General features: G+C 31.9%; 1 protein-coding gene and 1 non-coding gene across 2 annotated transcripts; one reads left to right on the top strand and one right to left on the bottom strand.

The window, feature by feature from the left end:
• The first annotated feature begins 913 nt into the window (after window positions 1–913).
• LOC148296962 (uncharacterized) lies at window positions 914–9,923 on the top strand. Its single transcript, XM_088248683.1, has 5 exons — window positions 914–944; window positions 4,844–5,842; window positions 7,382–7,517; window positions 8,130–8,300; window positions 9,722–9,923. Exons 1-5 carry the CDS (start codon window positions 914–916, stop codon window positions 9,921–9,923), a joined length of 1,539 nt encoding a protein of 512 aa, XP_088104809.1.
• Window positions 3,763–3,869, bottom strand: LOC148296963 (small nucleolar RNA R71). The gene has a single exon (XR_015834216.1). It is a non-coding gene; the product is annotated as a small nucleolar RNA R71 (small nucleolar RNA).
• Window positions 9,924–16,401: the final 6,478 nt, after the last annotated feature.

The following is a 16,401-nucleotide window of genomic DNA, read 5'->3' on the forward strand; positions in this document are numbered from 1 at the left end:
GGGATAAAAGAGTTTAGTATAAAAAGACTTTTAAGTAATTTATGAAATATTTAAATATTATTTATTTATTAAGTAAATAATAATTTAAATATAATTTATCTATATATATAGATAGAAAGCGTTAAAAGTGAAACATTCAAAAACCCTCGTAATATCCTTAAAAGTAAACTAGAAAAATAAAACACACAATATTTTAATTAAAAGGGGTAAAATTATAAAACAACACTGAATTAAAATAGAATATGAAAAAGAAAAAGAATGAGATAGCAAATTAAATAATGATAAATTAAAAAAAAAAGAAATAAGAAGAATGACGGGTTGAAGAAAAAAAAAAAAAAGAGCTGTTAAAATAAGGATGCTATTAAATGAACCCTAAAATTAACTGAGTGTTCCCTACTACCAAACTATTTATTGAATTACTAATTTATTCTAATATAAAATGACCAAAAATGATATATTGAATTATAAAACAAATGTAATTTTAACCAGATAACTCTACTAAATATATTCAACCATAATCAAACCTAAGCGAAAAACCCTACTTCCAAAAACATATCTATAAGCCATATTTCCGAATTTTCAGTAAATAATTTGGTTTTTTTAAAGTAAAATATTTTACAAATATAAAATATAAAATCAAGGGGAATGTGTATGAAAACTCACCCAAGAACCCAGATGACAACACCAAGAACATTGCAACCAAAGCAAAAGGCAAACTTATCAAGAAACCCAATGGTCTGCAACCTCCCATGCTAATTAATCGCATATAAATTAATAAATTAATAAACTATGATATGATTTTGATCAACAAAAAAAACCCCTTTCCTTCACCTAAAACACTTCTTTGATATCTCTTTAATATATATGGGTTTTGAGAAGCGTTGTGGTTTTTCTGTGGATTTTGAAAGAGAAGATGGAGAATGTTGAAGTTGTCATAAAGGCAGGTAAACTTGTCAAATCATACCTATGTTGATCAAAATCATATCCAACAACTTGTGTGATAGAGTGTTTTAGGGTGTATAATAGGGTGTACTTAGTTAATTTTACATTTTGATTTAAATATTAGGGTGTATTTAGATCATAAAGTGTACTTAGTTATTTTTAGTGATCGTTAAACAACACCCTATCTATATCTTTTTGCATTGATTGTCTAATTAATAATATGAAAATGTGCAGAGGATTAATCTTAACCATAAAGTTTTCTTAAATCAGGTACCCTCCTCAGGATCTTCATTTCATATGACTATACATTAATTTCAATTATTTTCAAACTTCAAATATAAATCAAATTGCATTTTCTAATTACAGTTCTACAAACATCATACTCATATTTATGTGAAAAAGCTCAAAGATAAGATTAAGGTAACATATCCCAATTTCCTATATTCAAATATGAGTACTGATGAGCACAAAATTAATACAAGTTTTATCCTTAAATTTATATTTGTTAGTATTTTCTTTTGTTTTATATAAATCTATTAAAGTATTTTTATTGTTTCTTTCCAATCTTTGTTTTTATATTTAATGAGTGGTTGTTTGTAGATATTAAGTGTCTTCCACCAATAGCATGTTGAGGAAAAGAAGTAAGTAATGTGTTGCAAGAAGAAAGTAAAGGATGAGAAGAAATATGTGCAGCCAAAGCCAAGGAAATTTGCTCGAGACAACTTGTGCAGCAGCAAATGCAATTGAAGATAAAACAAATGAAAAGAAGAAGCAATCAATTGCATGAATATACTCTAGGACATGCATGCAAAGCTTCCATCATTGAAGAAATAAAGAAAGAATGAATAAACAATGAAGGAGAAGTTCAAATTGACTACTTGCAACCAATGAATGCAAAGAAGAATGATGATGCTTGAGTTGTTATCTAGCTACAATTTGAGGAAAGTTGCTGCAGTTTTTATGAGAAGATACGAGAGATGAGCAAGTGGAGCAATTGATAAGAAGACTCAAAGATCTTTGTGAAAACCAAAGTCAAGGAAGTAGGCCAAGATTAAGGAATATATTTGGAAATGATGGGTACTTATTTGAAATGATAAAAGCTTGGAGTAAAGAAGCAAGTGGAGAGTGGTGTGGAGAAATTCAAGAGTGATACCCGACAAAGAGAAGAAGGAAAGTATGGAAATGCATGACAAAGTGTTCAAGTGGAAGAAAGCTTTGAAGAATTTAGATAAGGAGTCATCATCACAATGAATTAATTAAAGGAAGCAACTTGGCAATTGGTTTGATGGCAAGTGGAAGACATATTAAATTCATGAATATTGCTCCCATCCTCCTATAAATAGATGGAGCTACGGCATTGTAAAACTACACCAAGCTCCACAATCTTGAGCTTTTTCCCTTTTCCCTCCATCTTTCTAAGTTTTAAATTCTGTTTTTAGTTTTATTTTATTATGGGGAACTAACTCCCTAGCTAGGGCTAGGGAGAAAGCTTTTAATATAAGTGTGTAATTTTTATTAGTTTGATCCAAACTTAAGTTTTAATGTGAATTTGTAGTATTTGTTCAAATGGAATTTGTAGTTTTATTTTTAATTAATTGATGAAAGTTTGATAATCTATTTCATGGGTTCAATCATGTTTTTCCCATAGTGTAGTAAAAACTTTCATGCTTTTAAAAGAGAAGAGAATTACTAAAGATTAATAAAATTTTGATGAAGATTATTTTTTGATAGTTTGTTGCCAATGGTACAAGTTATGCTTAGAATACTTCTAAAGGAAATTAAAAAGAGCTTTAATTATTTTTGAACAACTACAATGGAAAATATTTTGTGGATCAAATTATTAAGAGTTGCATGTTTATGTTAAAAGTGGAAACCCAATGCCTTAGTGTTTTAATCAATTAAATTTTCTCTAAATCAAATCTTGCATAAATCTACCTCTCAATCACACTTGTTCTTTTTTATCTCTGTTATTTTCTTTACACTGCTCTCTGTGGATACGACACTCGGACTTCCGAGCTACACTACTATACGATACTATCTCCTTTGATTTTTGTAAAAGTGGTACGAACAAATTGGCGCCGTTGCCGGGGAAGTAGCTTGTCAAAGAGTGCAGAGATCCCCTTGGTCAAAGGTTTGCTGGTTATGTGAAATTCTTCACATCTGGTACACTCTTTCCAAACTTATCTCATTGTTAATATATATTTGTATTTGTATTTTTTGTTTATTTATTTATTTTCTTTATGCGACCTAGAGATCATCTAGGAAGGTTTGTCAAAAAGTCTGAAACTGTTAATTTAGAACATTCTGCTTCAACTTCTTCAACTGAAATTTCCAACAAATCTGAAAGCATGGCAGCAATTGTGAATGATGAACAAGAAATTCCGAATAATGAACAAGAAATTAATGCTCATATTGAAAATAATGAGATTGAGAATAATGAAATGAGAGAAGTAGTTGCACCTAGAACTTTAGAGACATTTTTGCATCCTATTCGTGCACCAAATCCGTCATGCATCATGTTTCCACCTAACATGCCAAATTATGATTTCAAACCTGGAATGATTCAACTGCTTCCCATTTTTCATGGCATGGAAAGTGAAAATCCTTATGTGCATGTTAGGGAATTTGAAGAGGCTATTGGCACTTTTTACAATGTTCAACTTGATAGGCTTAATTTCATAAGGTTGAAATTTTTTCCTTTTTCCTTAAAAGAAAAGGCTAAAAGTTGGTTGTATTCATTAAGGGCTAGATCCATAGGTTCTTGGGGGGAAATGACTCAAGCATTTTTTTAACAAGTATTTTCCTAATCACAAGACGATTTCTCTTAAGAAAAGAATCTCAAATTTCTCTCAAAAGGAAAATGAAACTTTGTATCAAACTTGGGAAAAATTTAAAGAGCTTTTGAATTTGTGCCCACACCATGGTTTTGAAAATTGGCGTCTTGCTAGTTATAACTATGAGGGACTTCTCCCTCGTGATCGCCAATTTGTTGAGTCAATGTGTAATGGAAATTTTATGCAAAAAGACCCTGATGATGCCCTAGAATTTTTGGATGAAATTGCTGAAAAAGCTCATCAATGGACTGTCCCCAGTCCAGTTGAGACCACTGATCGGTCAAGAATTGCCACATCTTCTACTAATAAAGGAATTTATCAATTAAAAGAAGAAGATGATTGGAAATTAAAATTTGAGGTTTTGACTAAAGAGATAGCTGCTTTGAAAACGGAAAAATCAAATTTGCCTCAACCTGTTTTTCAAGCTGATGTTAATCAAGTATGTGATTCTTGTTATGAGATTGGTCATACTGTTAAAAATTGCCCAATTTTTCAGGAAATGAAAGGAGCTTATGAGGAGCGTTGTGCTGCTGTTGGAAACTTCAAACAACAATATTCTCCTTTTTCCAACACTTACAATCCAGCGACAAGGAATCATCCAAATTTTCGTTGGAGCAATGATTCACAACCTCAGGTAAGTGAGAGAAATTCTTTCAATCATCAATTTCCTGCAACTAATACATTTAATGCTAGACCATCTTTGAGCGATACTCTTCAAGCATTTATGCAAGAACAACAGAAGCAAAATCAAAGGTATGATACCTTGTTTGGTCAAATGGTTGAAGAAAATAAAGAAATTAAAAGCCAAATTTCTAAATTGACAAATTCTTTTGCAATAAATGAAAAAGGGAAATTTCCTTCTCAAACTCAACCAAATCCAAAGAATGTTAGTTTGTGTGAAACCTCAATTGAACATGCTAAGTCTGTCATTGCTCTTAGAAGTGGTAAAATAATTGATACAACACCTTCACCAAAGGAAGTTGAAAAATCTAAGAATAATGATGAACTAAACAAGTCCAAATTGAGTGAATTAAATGAAAATAATTTTCCTGCTCCTTTTCCCCAAGCTTTAAATCCTCCAAAGAAATTGAATCAAAATCATGAAATTTTGGATGTTTTTAAAGAAGTCAAAGTTAATATTCCTCTGTTAGATGCTATTAAACAGATTCCTTCTTATGCTAAATTTTTAAAAGATCTGTGCACATTTAAAAGAAAGCATCAGGTGAAGAAAACTGCATTTTTGACTGAACATGTGAGTGCATTGTTGCAACATAAGGTCCCTCCTAAATACAAAGATCCAGGAAGTCCCACTCTTTCATGTGTAATTGGAAAAAATTACATCAATTGTGCTTTGCTTGATTTGGGGGCTAGTGTAAATTTGTTGCCATATTCAGTGTATTTGCAGTTAGGTCTTGGTGAATTGAAGCCCACAACAATGAAGTTGCAACTTGCTGATCGTTCTGTACGAGTGCCGAGAGGGGTAATTGAGGATGTATTGGTCCAAGTGGACAAATTTTACTACCCTGTTGACTTTGTTGTTTTGGATACACAACCTGTTTTGCATTCTGAAAATGAAATTCCTGTCATTTTAGGACGTCCCTTCCTTGCTACATGTGATGCACACATCAGTTGTAGGAGTGGGATAATGAAACTCAGTTTTGGTAACATGACATTGAAAATTAACATTTTTAATGTTTTCAGGAAACCTTATGAAGATGATGAATGTGGAGTGGTGAACTTGATTGAAGTTCTTGTACAGGATCAATTTGAGAAGACTAGTATTTCTGAACCTTTTGAGACTCTTTTATTGAATTCTAAAGAATCCGAATTACTTGAGGAGCCAGAAATTGCTTATCTTAATTCGTTGTTTAATTCCTTACAGGCTGATAAATGGACTCCAAGGTTTGAGAAGCTTCCACCTCGAAAGGAAAAGACATTGCCATCAAATGTGGAAGTTCCTAATCTAGAATTGAAGCCTTTACCCATGGGACTTAAACATGCCTTCTTGGGGTCCAACAACACTTTTCCAGTGGTAATATCTTCTGAACTTGACTCTTTGCAAGAAGGTAAGTTACTTAATGTGTTGAATTCTCACAGATCTGCCATTGGTTGGACTCTTGCTGACATTAAGGGAATTAGTCCTCTTGTTTGTACTCATAAAATATTTTTAGAGGATGAAGCCAAGTCTTCTAGGGAGGCACAACGTAGGTTAAACCCAATCATGAAAGATGTTGTTAAAACTGAGGTGTTAAAATTAATAGATGCAGGTATTATTTATTCCATCTCTGATAGTAAATGGGTAAGTCCTACTCAAGTTGTACCTAAGAAATCTGGCATAACTGTGGTTGAAAATGATAAAAATGAATTGATACCTACTAGAGTGGTTTCAAGTTGGCGTATGTGCATTGATTATAGAAAGCTGAATTCTGCAACTAGAAAAGACCATTTCCCTTTACCTTTTATTGATCAAATCTTAGAAAGGGTAGCCGGTCATGAATTCTATTGCTTCTTAGATGGATACTCAGGTTATTATCAAATTGAAATTGCCATTGAAGATCAAGAAAAAACTACTTTTACATGTCCTTTTGGTACTTTTGCTTTTCGTAGAATGCCTTTCGGATTATGTAATGCTCCAGCTACTTTTCAAAGATGCATGATCAGTATTTTCAGTGATATGGTTGAGCAATTTCTTGAAGTTTTCATGGATGATATATCTGTTTTTGGTGATTCTTTTGATAATTGCTTGAGTAATTTGGAAAAAGTATTGGTTCGATGCCAAGAGAAAAACTTTGTTTTAAATTGGGAGAAGTGTCATTTTATGGTTTCTTCTGGAATTGTTCTTGGTCATATTGTTTCATCTAAAGGAATTGCAGTGGATAAAGCTAAAATTGAATTGATTTCAAAATTGCCAGTTCCAAAAACTGTTAAAGATGTCAGATCATTTTTAGGTCATGCTGGTTTTTATAGGAGATTTATTCAGAATTTTAGTGCAATATCTAGACCCTTGTGTAATCTCCTATTAAAAGATTGTAAATTTGAGTGGTCCGATTCATGTCAAAAGGCTTTTGAGAAATTAATTAAAATGCTCACATCTGCTCCAATTATGCAACCACCTGACTGGACTTTACCTTTTGAAATTATGTGTGATGCTAGTGATTACGCGGTTGGAGCTGTTTTGGGGCAAAGAAAGGATAAGAAGCCACATGTCATACATTATGCAAGCAGAACCTTGAACAGTGCTCAGATGAATTATTCTACAACTGAAAAAGAACTCCTTGCTGTGGTATTTGCTTTGGATAAGTTTCGTTCTTATATAGTTGGATCACCTATTGTTATTTTCACTGACCATGCAGCTTTAAAATACCTTTTTGAAAAAAAAGATGCTAAAGCTCGACTGATTAGGTGGATCCTACTACTTCAAGAATTTGACATCACAATCAAAGATAAAAAGGGAGTAGAAAATGTAGTGGCAGATCATTTGTCTAGATTGAGTTTTGAGGATATCATTGAAACATTGCCAATTAATGATTCTTTTCCAGATGAGCAATTATTTGCTATTTCAGAATTACCTTGGTTTGCTAACATTGTTAATTTTCTTGCTACAGGTAAAATTCCATCTGATTGGACTGCTCAAGACAAGAGGAAATTTCTTACAGAGGTTCGAAATTTCTTTTGGGATGACCCTTATCTGTTTAAATATTGCCCTGATCAGATCATTAGAAGGTGTGTACCTGATAATGAAATCCATGCAGTAATTTCTTTTTGTCATAATGAAGCATGTGGCGGTCATTTTTCTGTAAAGAAAACCGCTGCAAAAATTTTGCAGTGTGGATTTTATTGGCCTACGCTTTTTAAAGACACTAATTCTTTTTGTCGAACTTGTGACCGTTGTCAAAAGTTGGGGGCAATTACCCGTAGAAACATGATGCCTTTGAACCCAATTTTGGTAATTGAAATATTTGATTGTTGGGGCATTGATTTTATGGGTCCTTTCCCTATTTCTTTTGGATATCTTTATATCTTGGTCGGTATTGATTATGTTTCTAAATGGGTAGAGGCTGTTCCTTGTCGACATAATGATCATAAAACTGTTTTGCGGTTTTTAAAAGAAAATATTTTCGCAAGATTTGGAACACCTCGAGCTATTATAAGTGATGGGGGAAAACACTTTTGTAATAAACCTTTTGAGGCTTTAATGAAAAAATATGGTGTCACTCATAAAGTCGCTACCCCATATCACCCACAAACAAGCGGTCAAGTTGAACTTGCTAATCGGGAGATAAAACAAATTTTGGAAAAAACTGTGAGTCCTAACCGTAAAGATTGGTCTTTGAGATTAACTGATGCTTTATGGGCATACCGTACAGCATACAAATCCCCCTTAGGGATGTCACCTTACAGACTTGTCTACGGTAAGGCTTGTCATTTACCAGTTGAACTTGAACATAAGGCATATTGGGCAATTAAAATGTTTAATTTTGGTTTAAATGATGCAAGTTCAAATAGGAAGCTTCAGTTGAATGAGTTGGCAGAATTAAGGAATGATGCTTACGAAAACTCTCGAATTTACAAAGAGAAAATGAAGGTTTTTCATGATAGAAATATTTTGAGGAAAAACTTTGAACCATCACAGAAAGTTCTCTTATATAATTCGAGATTGCATATTTTTCCTGGTAAACTTCGTTCCAGATGGACAGGTCCATTTGTGGTCACAAGAGTTTTTCCTTTTGGAGCAGTGGAGATTGAGGATCCAAAAAATGGTAATGTTTTTAAAGTTAATGGTCAACGTCTTAAACCATTTTTGGATAATTTTGTTATGCAGGATGACACGATTCACTTGGAGAATCCTGTTTATCAGGATTGAATTCTCAGACTATCTTTAGTTTCGTATTTATTATTTATTTGTGCTATTTATGTTTTTTTAGATACTCATAAGCTGTAGAAATTACCCACAAAAAAAAAAAAAAAAAAAAAAAAGATTTTTCATATGAGCTGACTTTTGGTAACTCCAGAGAGTGTCTTCGTCAATACAGTGTCTAGGAGTTCTATAGGCGACACCTTTGGTGTTTAAGAAGTTTGGGTTTTAAGCGGGACCATTGTGACCCCTCCAACCTTCCCGGATCCCCTGGCTGTGTTTTCTGAGGCCCTTAACTAGTCATCCGTGAGTTGCTTGTATATTTGTATTTTTTTTAAATTTAAAAAAAAAAATTGCTTTGTTGCTTTTTGTCCTTTTTGGGGTCTTTACCCCTCACAGTGATATCCAGTTCTTATTGAGTGGGCGGTAAAAAAACAAAAATAAAAATAAATAAATAAATAAATAAAAATTTTGCTTATTTCCTTTTGTGGTTATTTTTGTATTTTTTTTTATGACTGTTTATTTTGTGTTTGTATAGATTTCAGTTTTCTTTTTGTGTGTTTTATTTTATTTTGGTCTTTTTGCTTGGAATTTATTTATTTATTATTTTTGTCTTTCATTCTGTACGGGATAAATACCAAAGGGATTGACACGCATATTTTCCAGGTATTATCTTTCTATTTTACCATATAAAAAATAAATAAATAAATAAATAAACAGATCGGAACCCGATCTCCAACTAAGGAAATTCCGAATTTCTTGTTTCTCTTTGTTTTTATTATTGTAATTCTTTCTTCATTTTACTTGTTTATACATATATTTTGTTGCTCGGTTTGGGAAGTGTTTTCGATTCATGATTGCACACACGGAAATTTGGCTCAAATACTTATTCATTTCATAAACATGTGATTACATACACAGACGTGAAAATGCATACATATATTTAAAAATCACATGTTTCTTCCCAGATATTGAGCCACCTGAGGCATCATACTAATTGCCTCTATTTTCTCTTATTTGTAGAATCTGCAAAAGCTCTGCATGATCATTGTTTCTCTTCCACAGTGCTTCTACTTGCTGGTTGGCACAGTAGAGCCGCTTTTGCAAATCCGCCATCTGAGCCTTCAAAGAGGCTACTTCCTCGGTCAGAACTGCGCACTCTCGCGTCCTCGCCAGTAATCTTATGCCCAGATTTGTGGAGGAGGTTGCGTGGAGAACAGTTAAATCATGAGACTCCTCCACCGCGGCCATGTCTGACCTCTGTGCCACGTACAGATGATCTGCCGGTGTGAGTCTCCTAACAGTCATCCCTCCTGGCAGCACTACTCTGTTCGGTATTGCTTCAACAAAGGTTGAGGCCGAGCCATGATGATATGTGGAGTTTGGGAAAACAGAGTTCGGAGGAGCACTTACTTCAGCCAATGGTGGCGCAAGGGCCAACTCCAGATTCATATCATCGAGGGAAGTGGGTGAGGTTGCCATTGTGATTTGTGTTTCTTGCTTATTGATGTTTTACTCTGAGTTTTCAGGATGAAACACAGACGCAAGCTCAACTCCACAGAGACGGGTTAAATAGACTTCGGCTTCTGCGTTTGTTTCTCTCGGATTCCCTAACGTTTTGCAGCCGCGTGTTTTTAGAGGGGAGAAAATTTTTTTTCTTTTACCTTCACTTTCACTTTTACTTTCACTTTCACTTTTACTTTCACTTTCACTTTCCGTGTTTTCTGCTTAAATATTGAACGCTGTCTCTGCACGCCGACACATCCCTTCCTTCTTTTATCCGTGACCTTCCCTTTCCAGTTTTTGTTTTTTTTCTATATATATATATATTTTTAAAATTTTGGAAATGTGTTTATTTTTCTTTTTCTTTTATAACTTAATTTATTTTCTTTCCGAAAAAAAAAAAAACAAAAATTTGGGCTTTCGTTTGGATCGGGTTCTCAATTGATTTGGAGGTTCCAATGGGCTGGACTTCTTCGTCTTTTGGGTTTCGGTTTGCGTAGGACTGTTTTTAGGGTTTACTGTTTTATTTGGTTATTTTTGTTTTGCTTTGTTTTTTTTTTTTTTTTTTTTTTTTTTTTTTGCAATTAAATTATAGTTTTAATTCTTTTTTTTTTATTTAAATTACTTTACTCCATTTCATTTCTTGTTATAACTTTGTTGATACCTACATTCTTCAACATTGGGGACAATGTTTGATTTAGGTTTGGGGGTAAGGTTTAGAAGTTTTGTTTTTAAATTTTTAGGGTAGTTTTGTTTTTATTATTATTTTATTCCCAAAAATTTAAAAAAAAAAAAATTGGTGTTATCTCTAGATTTTTATGCTTACTATCATCAAATCAGATTTAACACTCATGAATGATTTTTACGATTGGAAACATATGATTAAATTTTAAACCCATAATTTTAGTTTTTTTTCACTTATTTCTATTTAGTGGATAATTCATGAGTTATACTTTGAACTCTCACATGCACATCAACACTTTTGTGAGAATGAAAGAAAAGATCAATTATAGTTAACTTTGTTGTTTTAAGTAGAGTTAGAAGACATTGCTCTTGATTGACCTTGGCGCAAAAAACAAAAAAACACAAATAAGTAAATAAATAAAATAATAATAATGATGTTAATTTATCCAGAGTTTTACTTAGTAACCGGGCCTCTTGCCTAAACAGCAGCGAGTGTTCGCGTCAAACGGTAAAGTTTTGAGGTAAATACATTTTGTGACTAGTTTAGTTCTGTAGCCTTTATAACTCGAGTTAATAAGCCCTTAGGGGTGTTTCTACACCTAATGCCTTAAAACCTTTGGTTTGAGAGTCGTTGGCCTAAATCTCGCTACATGGGTTAATTAGAAAGCTTAATGGGACTAAACATTGCACAGTCAATTTATTAAAAAAAATAATAATAATAATAATAATAATAATTTGTATATATATGCCTTGGTTAGTTATTTGCACTGAATTTTGATAATGATTGAAATAATGAGGTTACTGTGATTGAAATTGACTTTTGTCTCTAAAATGTGTTGGTTCACTTAAACACCAAAGGAAACAAATGAAAAATTTACTAAATAATTATAAGTGATCGAGACTTTATGTGGGGATTAATTTGAAGCATGTTTGCTCTTTTAAAAATTGTTCATGAATTTTCAATCCAGATAGCTTTTGATGATGGTTAAGCATTTGTTTTCAAATTTTGTTGTAGCATAAATTTTTAAACTCTCATTTCGATGTTTGTGGGTATCATCACTGAAAGCCCTCACGAGACTATACTCGTCCACTAGGGTAACTTAGGGGTTTAAAGGCTTGTTGCATATGCTAAATGCAATCGAGATCCCTGCGAAAGTGGCTTAGTTCTCTTTTATACTTAGTTTTTATTTTCTTTTGCTCGAGGACTAGCAAAATATAGGTTTGGGGGTATTTGATGAGCACAAAATTAATACAAGTTTTATCCTTAAATTTATATTTGTTAGTATTTTCTTTTGTTTTATATAAATCTATTAAAGTATTTTTATTGTTTCTTTCCAATCTTTGTTTTTATATTTAATGAGTGGTTGTTTGTAGATATTAAGTGTCTTCCACCAATAGCATGTTGAGGAAAAGAAGTAAGTAATGTGTTGCAAGAAGAAAGTAAAGGATGAGAAGAAATATGTGCAGCCAAAGCCAAGGAAATTTGCTCGAGACAACTTGTGCAGCAGCAAATGCAATTGAAGATAAAACAAATGAAAAGAAGAAGCAATCAATTGCATGAATATACTCTAGGACATGCATGCAAAGCTTCCATCATTGAAGAAATAAAGAAAGAATGAATAAACAATGAAGGAGAAGTTCAAATTGACTACTTGCAACCAATGAATGCAAAGAAGAATGATGATGCTTGAGTTGTTATCTAGCTACAATTTGAGGAAAGTTGCTGCAGTTTTTATGAGAAGATACGAGAGATGAGCAAGTGGAGCAATTGATAAGAAGACTCAAAGATCTTTGTGAAAACCAAAGTCAAGGAAGTAGGCCAAGATTAAGGAATATATTTGAAAATGATGGGTACTTATTTGAAATGATAAAAGCTTGGAGTAAAGAAGCAAGTGGAGAGTGGTGTGGAGAAATTCAAGAGTGATACCCGACAAAGAGAAGAAGGAAAGTATGGAAATGCATGACAAAGTGTTCAAGTGGAAGAAAGCTTTGAAGAATTTAGATAAGGAGTCATCATCACAATGAATTAATTAAAGGAAGCAACTTGCAATTGGTTTGATGGCAAGTGGAAGACATATTAAATTCATGAATATTGCTCCCATCCTCCTATAAATAGATGGAGCTACGGCATTGTAAAACTACACCAAGCTCCACAATCTTGAGCTTTTTCCCTTTTCCCTCCATCTTTCTAAGTTTTAAATTCTATTTTTAGTTTTATTTTATTATGGGGAACTAACTCCCTAGCTAGGTCTAGGGAGAAAGCTTTTAATATAAGTGTGTAATTTTTATTAGTTTGATCCAAACTTAAGTTTTAATGTGAATTTGTAGTATTTGTTCAAATGGAATTTGTAGTTTTATTTTTAATTAATTGATGAAAGTTTGATAATCTATTTCATGGGTTCAATCATGTTTTTCCCATAGTGTAGTAAAAACTTTCATGCTTTTAAAAGAGAAGAGAATTACTAAAGATTAATAGAATTTTGATGAAGATTATTTTTTGATAGTTTGTTGCCAATGGTACAAGTTATGCTTAGAATACTTCTAAAGGAAATTAAAAAGAGCTTTAATTATTTTTGAACAACTACAATGGAAAATATTTTGTGGATCAAATTATTAAGAGTTGCATGTTTATGTTAAAAGTGGAAACCCAATGCCTTAGTGTTTTAATCAATTAAATTTTCTCTAAATCAAATCTTGCATAAATCTACCTCTCAATCACACTTGTTCTTTTTTATCTCTGTTATTTTCTTTACACTGCTCTCTGTGGATACGACACTCGGACTTCCGAGCTACACTACTATACGATACTATCTCCTTTGATTTTTGTAAAAGTGGTACGAACAAATTTTCAAAATATTAAGAGTTGCATGTTTATGTTAAAAGTGGAAACCCAATGCCTTAGTGTTTTAATCAATTAAATTTTCTCTAAATCAAATCTTGCATAAATCTACCTCTCAATCACACTTGTTCTTTTTTATCTCTGTTATTTTCTTTACACTGCTCTCTGTGGATACGACACTCGGACTTCCGAGCTACACTACTATACGATACTATCTCCTTTGATTTTTGTAAAAGTGGTACGAACAAGTACCTGATTGTTAAAACGAATATGACGAAATGAAAATCTGAAGCATCAAGTGCGGACCAATGCATGGCAAAAGTGGCATTAATTTGAAAATCATGTTCCACTAAGTGTATATATGTACATATTTATGCAAAAGTGGCGTTAATTTGAGATGTACATATTGTTTTTCCGTACTCTATGTTTATGCAAAATGATTGCTAAGTCAAGTTAATTAATTTTTATGCAACGGTATGGCCGGCTGGCTGTACTCTTTAAATCTATTCGAATATAATATTTAAAGCGTCTAGCCGAACGGCTATAACTTTTGAGTATATACAAATATTTTAATAGTATAGCCGTCTGGCTATATTCTTTAAATATATTCTAATATTTTAAAAGTATAGCCTCGCGTTTGTACTTTTAAAAAAGATTAATATTTAAACCGTATAGCCATGCGGTTATACTTTTAAAAATATTCATATTTAACGAGAATAGCCGCGCGGCTATACGTTTTAATATATATATATTTTTTAAAAGTATAGCCGCACGGCTGTACGGCACAAAATGGTTTTCTTTTTTACAGAAGTAATATCTTAGCCTTTTTAATTACTTTAATTAGTATTTAAATATTTCATCAATTTCTTAAATTACTTAATAAATACTAATTAATTATTTTAAATTATTTTGTGGACTTTGTTTTTATTAATTTTATACAAAATTAGTTTGTTTAGTTTAATATTCGCAATTAAGTAATATCTTAGTCTTATTCAATTATATTAATTATTCTTTATTTCATAAATGACTTAATAAATACTAATTAATTATATTCACTTATCTTAAATAATTTGGTGGACTTAAATTATTTTTTTAAAATTTCCCAATATATATTTTAAATAGTTTCAATTGTTACAAAATTATTTTGGTATTACAAAAATGGATTTGAGTGTTCAAACCCTAAATCCAAGTCTCAAACCTTTCTCAAGCCTCGAACCCTAACCACGAGACTACTCTGGGGCCCATATGATTCGATTAGGCGTGGATGCTCACGTAACTTGACCTAGTGTTTTATGATTAGAGTTTCGATCTTAATATGCAGTTAGTACGATATAACTAGACCTAACCCTTAAGGTAGATTTTAACAAGTGATTTGATGTCGGAATCCCGCAACAAAAGGTGCCATTTCCTCATCTCTTCATCTATTTCATCAAACTCCAACAAGTAGTTGATATTATTGAATCATGTTGTGACTTGGATCCAAAAAAATTTTAAAAAATAATGGGTAGTTGTGTTCCACAAAAATAGGCCATTATCTGATTTTTCTTTTAATTTTAATTTTTTTAAATATGAAAAAGTGTGAATTTACTATATTATCCTTATTTAATTAATAATTTCAATTCTTAATGTTTGCACTAGCCTCTCTGCATGCGCATCCGCGCTTGCGAGAGTCTTTTTAAAAGAAAAAATTAAATATATTTTAGAATTAAAAAAGATAATGGGTAGTTGTCCATAAAAAGAGGATCCATTATCTGATTTTTTTTTTATAATTTTTTTAATATGAAAAAGTGTAAATTTACCATATTATCCTCACTTAATTAATAATTTCAATTCTTAATGTTTGCATTAACCAAAGGCATTTTCTGGTATTTTGAATGTTTCACCATTCTCTGCCTTTTGCTATATATATATATAGATTAACCAAGGGTATTTTCTGGTATTTTGAATGTTTCACCATTCTTTGCCTTTTGCTTTATATATATAGATATAAAAAATAATATAATAACAACATATTAAGGTAATGATTGACTTAATCCAATATTAAAGTAGTTATTAACAATTGTTTATTATTAACTCCAAATGTTACTAGAAATTTATTAAACTAAAAGTAATTTTAAACCTTATCAACAAAGATAACTTATATTTGGCAAAAGATAACTTATACTTCTCTTGCCTATTTTAATTGGATTTATATTCATACAAATTAAAATTCGATCACAATCTTTCATAAATTGGTGTGATTGTTTGTAAAATTGTGATAGTGAATTACATATTATTTTTTAATATCTTATTGCAATTATATTTATTCTATTATTTTCCTGGTACCAATTTACCCATTGAACGTAACTATTTTTTTGGGCAAATATTCAACGTAACTATTCAACACTTTAAGTGCTCATTTGACATTGCTTATTTGGGGTGACAAGTGATTTTATTTTAAATTTTTGAAAGCTCAGCCTGTTTGGTAAACTATGAGAAATAACTTATTATTAAAAATTGCTGTGAGAGAAAGCTATAAGGGAAAGCAGCTAATAAAGTGCTTTCATTTTCTGATTATGCGGGAATTAGTTTCGAAGATGCGCTGGGTTTAATGATTATGCAGGAATAATTTTTTGATTATGCGGAAATCAGTACTAACAACACTTTTAACCAAAAGTTTATCAAACACCAAACTGCTTTCTCTCACAGTTGATTTCTCTCACAGAAAATCTGACAGCGATTATTTTCACAGCATAGTAATGCCA

This window comes from Prunus avium, chromosome 2 (assembly GCF_965620075.1).
Source record: "Prunus avium chromosome 2, drPruAviu1.hap1.1, whole genome shotgun sequence".
In the NCBI taxonomy this organism is placed as follows: Eukaryota; Viridiplantae; Streptophyta; class Magnoliopsida; order Rosales; family Rosaceae; genus Prunus; species Prunus avium.